This window comes from Alligator sinensis, unplaced genomic scaffold (assembly GCF_000455745.1).
Source record: "Alligator sinensis unplaced genomic scaffold, ASM45574v1 scaffold781_1, whole genome shotgun sequence".
Classification (NCBI taxonomy): Eukaryota; Metazoa; Chordata; order Crocodylia; family Alligatoridae; genus Alligator; species Alligator sinensis.
The window spans coordinates 1,703,098-1,708,610 of record NW_005841845.1 but is presented as its reverse complement, the minus strand read 5'-3'; the positions used below and the strand labels follow the sequence as shown (position 1 = coordinate 1,708,610).

General features: G+C 46.7%; 1 protein-coding gene across 1 annotated transcript in view; it reads left to right on the top strand.

The window, feature by feature from the left end:
• Nucleotides 1-5,513, top strand: part of LOC102369868 (cytochrome P450 4A5-like) — a 23,048-nt gene that overhangs the window by 15,054 nt on the left and 2,481 nt on the right. The window contains exons 8-9 of the mRNA XM_006015814.2: nucleotides 1,938-2,128; nucleotides 4,442-4,575. Of these exons, the coding sequence (XP_006015876.2) occupies nucleotides 1,938-2,128; nucleotides 4,442-4,575 (325 nt within the window). The remainder of the gene's footprint in view (nucleotides 1-1,937; nucleotides 2,129-4,441; nucleotides 4,576-5,513) is intronic.

Below are 5,513 nucleotides of genomic sequence, written 5' to 3'. Positions count from 1 at the left end.
TTCATCAGGAAAATAATAAATGCTGTTTGTTAGCGTGTGTGTCTGAATACATCTGAGCAGGCTGGGTCCGATCAGCACTTTCAGCTGATACCCTCATGCACCTCAAAACTCAGCACATCCCAATCTCTTGTCACAATGGTCCTAATAGTAACTCCCTTGATGAGCAGACCCCAACATAGTTTTGGGCATTACAGGGAACTTTGGCTTAGGTAAAAGAAGCTTTGATGCAGAGCAAATGGGGAGGTCAAGGGGAAGGAACGGTAGCTGAGGTTCAAAGACAGTATAGCAACCAGCTTGACCATAAAAGTTATTTATTGCCAGGTATATGGACTTATGATGATCCCAGTAGTAACAGCCATACAAGAGAGACAAATAAACCAGTTACAATATTGCATAGTTTCAATTAGGTACTTGGGGAAGCGTAGCTCAAGTCTGATTAGGAAAAGTCAGGTTTAGAAAGCTGTGCCTGGAGTAAGAGGACAAAAGTCAGGCTCCTGGAGTCAGAGAGAGAGAGAGAGAGAGAGAGAGAGAGAGAGAGAGAGAGAGAGAGAGAGAGAGAGAGAGAGAGAGAGAGAGAGAGAGAGAGAGAGAGAGAGAGAGAGAGAGAGAGAGAGAGAGAGAGAGAGAGAGAGAGAGAGAGAGAGAGAGAGAGAGAGAGAGAGAGAGAGAGAGAGAGAGAGAGAGAGAGAGAGAGAGAGAGAGAGAGAGAGAGAGAGAGAGAGAGAGAGAGAGAGAGAGAGAGAGAGAGAGAGAGAGAGAGAGAGAGAGAGAGAGAGAGAGAGAGAGAGAGAGAGAGAGAGAGAGAGAGAGAGAGAGAGAGAGAGAGAGAGAGAGAGAGAGAGAGAGAGAGAGAGAGAGAGAGAGAGAGAGAGAGAGAGAGAGAGAGAGAGAGAGAGAGAGAGAGAGAGAGAGAGAGAGAGAGAGAGAGAGAGAGAGAGAGAGAGAGAGAGAGAGAGAGAGAGAGAGAGAGAGAGAGAGAGAGAGAGAGAGAGAGAGAGAGAGAGAGAGAGGGAGAGAGCTGGGGTCTCACCACTCAGCGAAGCTTGAACCAGTCGAGGTTTCCAGGTGTTTGTTGAAGCTGGTAGATGGGTAGAGCCCTCAGCATGATCAATGGAGGGACCCAGGCAGAAAAGGAGTGGAGCTGGTGCAGCTTTTGGATCCAAGCACCAGGACAGAAACTTGAGATTGGGTAGGGGTTTTGGTAGAGAACTAACAATGGCTCAAGGGAGAACACAAGGTTTTTTTATGGGTAAACACTGGCTCATCTGCTGGATAATAGGGACTGATCACTCCTGGCTATTACTCCGAGGGAGCTCACAATATAGACAGGCAAATTCAGTGTTTTGGGTACTAATAAAGGAGTCATTACTAGAATTAGTCTGATAAATGCCAAGCTGGGTGTGTGCAGACGTGGGTTGATCAGCATTTGGAGCAGAGATCCCCCATCATGCAGTGCTCGCCTGCTTCTCCGGTCCCAGAATTCAGTGAGATCCTTGTCTTGGACTTTCTGTTCTCCAGCCTGGATGCTAATGAAGGAGCTTTCCTGTCCCATCTCCCATATAAATGAGTTGTCATCCGGTTCCATCTCCCGTGTAAATGAAACCAGGGGAATTGCTTCACTCCTATCACCTTTGTCTGGGGGGCTTTAGGTGCATCTCCCACTGCATCTTCATTGTCTTTTGTAAGTCCTTCCTCTCATCAGTTCTTGTTCAGGCAGAGGTGGGGTGGGGGGATCCTTTGAGAGTCAATCAGGCTGCATGCAGTGCCAGGGCTCCCCAAGAACACAGAGCTGAGAGGTAACAAGGGATCATCTGGCCTGTAATGAAAATGAGGTCCCTATGTAAAGTATTTGCTACTTGAGATCTGAACATAAGGAAACCTGACTGGTCTGTCCTGGAAGAAGCCATAAACCCCTGACAGAGTCCTTGTTTGATCAGGATGAAAATGGAAATGGATTATCTGATGAGGACCTACATGCTGAGGTGGACACGTTCATGTTTGCAGGTCATGATACCACAGCCAGTGGGATCTTTTGGCTCTTCTACTGCCTGGCCCTGTACCCAGAGCACCAGCAGAGATGCAGAGAAGAGATCCAGGAGATCCTGGGAGACCAGGAGACTATTCAGTGGTGAGACCCACTTGTCCTTTTCCGTCCACCTCCTGCAACCCTGGCAAAAAGTATTTCCCCCCCCCCCCCCCAAAGTCATAGTATTTCCACTGTGGTGTTAGTGGCAGCTCCATACTTTGCTTCCATTTTATTAGCTTATTCAGCTTCCTAAAACAAGTGAGAAATGTTTCATTATGAGCCCCTGTTGTCAGAGGAGGTGGTGAGAATATGAAGCCATAGCACTGGCCAACTGACAGATCTCTTAAAGGAGTTGTCATGGGGGATTATCACTGAACAGGGTTGTCTTAGAGGGATCAGAATTAAATCTTTTGAATGAGGGGAAGTGAAGGCTAGATAATTCTTTAAGGCTTTTCCTAGTTGACCCCTCTAACAGGGAATGGGATTTCTCCCAACACCTGCAGGGTGAAGCATATGTTATAACCAAAAAGGCGTTCACAAGATGGAATAGTGTTTGCAACTTGATATAGACAAATAAAGGTATAAATTTGTGCATCTCAGCTCTGTACACAGAATTGGTGAGACTAGCCCTCTACTAGATACAATTCTGGCACCTAGGATGTAAGGAGGAAGCTGCAAAACTGGAGAGGGTACAGAAGAGGCATAGAAAGGCTTAAGAGCTGAAGAGATGATTATTAGAAGCACAGAATCATAGTAAACGGGGGTGAGAAGGGACCTCAGGAGGTCACATCTAGTCCAACCCCTTGCTCACAGCAGGACTATCCCTATCTATATCATCCCAGCCAAGGTTTTGTCTACTTATATGTTACATTAGTGAGAGGCTTAAAGAGCTTGAGTTGCTCAGGTTTTTAAACATTGACAGAAATGACATGTCTATACTAGGTATAGTACTTTCATACAGAGAAAAAAAAATGCGTGCTGAAGGGTCTTAAATCCATAGTTTATAGTTTCATAGTTTCATTTTCCCAAGATCCAGTAGAAAAAGTCATAACCAGAACTGATGATGAGAAGGTGAATCCAGAGAAATTCAGAATTTAGGAAAGAGGAAAGATTTTTTTTAAAGACATTGAGTAACCACTTGATATTAAACCAAGGTAGGTCATGGATTCTGCTTCTCTTCTGGATGTCTTCTTGGAAATGTTTGGTTTATTACAAAGGAAACTGAGTCAATAGAATTGGTCCATGGTACACATTGCCACTCAAGAATTTTTTTTTTTACTGACAATCTGAAAACTTTTTACTGACAGATGCTTTCACTGTCAATAAAAATATATATATGTTGGGTTAGCAACCCTACTTGACTGCAACAGTGGCTTTAAACCCACATCTTGGGGATCCCATATACATCTCCACATTCTGATACCCCTAACTACACCTGGCACCATGCTACCTCCTACAGCCCACCCTGCAACCCTCACCCCCACTGACTGTACATCTCTTATCTGGCATAGACCCCCCACACACCTCCCCCCTACCCCCTTAACCTTCCACCCACAAAACTCAGTCTCTGTCCTGCCTGGCCCAGGGTCTTGAGATCCTGAATGCCTTTGGGGCGAGTACTGAACAGGCAGGTGCTGGCTGGGACACTCAGGCAGAACTTGCTAGCATGGGAGGGGAGAAGGAACCAAAAAGCCCACACAAACTGCAGGGCTCTAAGCAGCGGTCACATTTTGGGCCTTGTTACACAGGGATTTTGGGCAGCTCCTGGAGCTCTTAACACCTGGATTCTCTGCATATTAACACCTGAAACTAGGTGTAAGCACTTGTTAGGCGGATCAAAGTTACACCCAGGGCAGGGTTCTCTCTAATCCATGTTACCCAGCTCATTTACACTAAGGTGTAGCCACTTCACAGCACCATTTTTTTTAATGGATTGCACAGAACAGTGTTTTTTGTTTCATTTTTCTGGACTACCTGTAAATTTATAGACACTTGGGTGACCTTGCCTGTGGTATACAGGATGTACGATGGAAGGATCCATTCTGCCCTCACAGTTCATAAAGCTATACAACATTAGAGTTGGAGCAGTAGCAAATGTTGCTTAATTGTGTTTATTCTAAATGTAAAGAAGAGTGGGGAGAGGAGCAGGACAGAACATGCCCGCCCCAGCCCTTTGCTAAAACCAGAGGAACAACTCGCCCTGCACTACCTGGCTGGAATATGTAGTGCCTCCTTCCAACTTCTGCCCTCACATTGGTGGATACATCCTTTTCTGATGTGCTCTAATATCATTCTCATTTTACAGCCGACAATTTCCCAGATCACAGCTCTAACTTGAGTCTCTTCAGAAAATTGGACCAATGGCTTTGTAGCCACATCCAGTTCTCCCTATTTTCTGCCTTTGGCTTCTTCCAGGGAGGATCTTGGGAAAATGACTTACAGTACCATGTGCATCAAGGAGAGCCTTCGTCTTTTCCCTGCAGCGCCAGCAACAATCCGAGAACTCACTTCACCTCTTCTGTTTGATGATGGACGTACCTTACCAAAAGGTTTTCTATGCCCGTGTCCCCCTTCCACTGTACAAAGGGTGTGGGGGGGCATGTGCATCAGTGGTGGTGGTACAGCTGTATTTTGCCCTTACCTCCCTACATTCCATTCTTTTGGGGTTTTATATACAAAATAAATTTGGAGCAAAAGGGGCTGTTTCTAACCATAAAAAGCAATGTTTTAAACTATATCAGGAGCAAATTCCTGATAATCCAGTCAATGGGTCATCTCACAGACCTGAAAGAGAATGGCTAGGTACCATAATACAGGACTTATTTAAGACCAGACCAGACCAGACACTATAATGGGGAGAGGGAAAACTCTGCAGCAATACAGATTTATTTTGTACCTTAGTCAGTAGTACTATTGGCTAGGCCTGTGCAAAGCGGCTAGTATTCACTTCGGATTCAGATTTGGCTGATTCAGGGGACAGGGATTTGATTTGGTGATTCGAATCACTGTCCTGAATCGATTTGGCTGCATCTGTTTTGGAGATTCGGCTGCTGCCAAATCAGCTGAATCTCTGAATCGCACAAGCCCCATCCCTCGCCCCCTCTCAATGGCTGCCCTGCCCACCCCAGCTCCCGGTTCTTTGAAAATAATAGCCCGCACTCACTGGCTGCTGCCGGAGGGCGGGCATCAATCCCCGCTGTCCACAATGCCACACGCCACACAGGAGGCTCTGTCACAAGCCCCCTGACCCTCACCTGCTGTCCCAGCCCCCACATGGCTGCCCTGCCCACCCCAGCTCCCAGCCCTAAAAACAAAAAACAAAAACAAAAACTCAGCTCACCAACTGCTGCCCCATGGGGGAGGTGGGTGGCAATCCCCACTGCCCGCTACTGCCCTGCGCTGCATGGGGAACTCTGCCACAAGCCCCCAGAAGCCTCGAAGCCACTGCAGCCGCCAGTCAGTGTCAGGGTTTTTTTTTTGGGGGGGG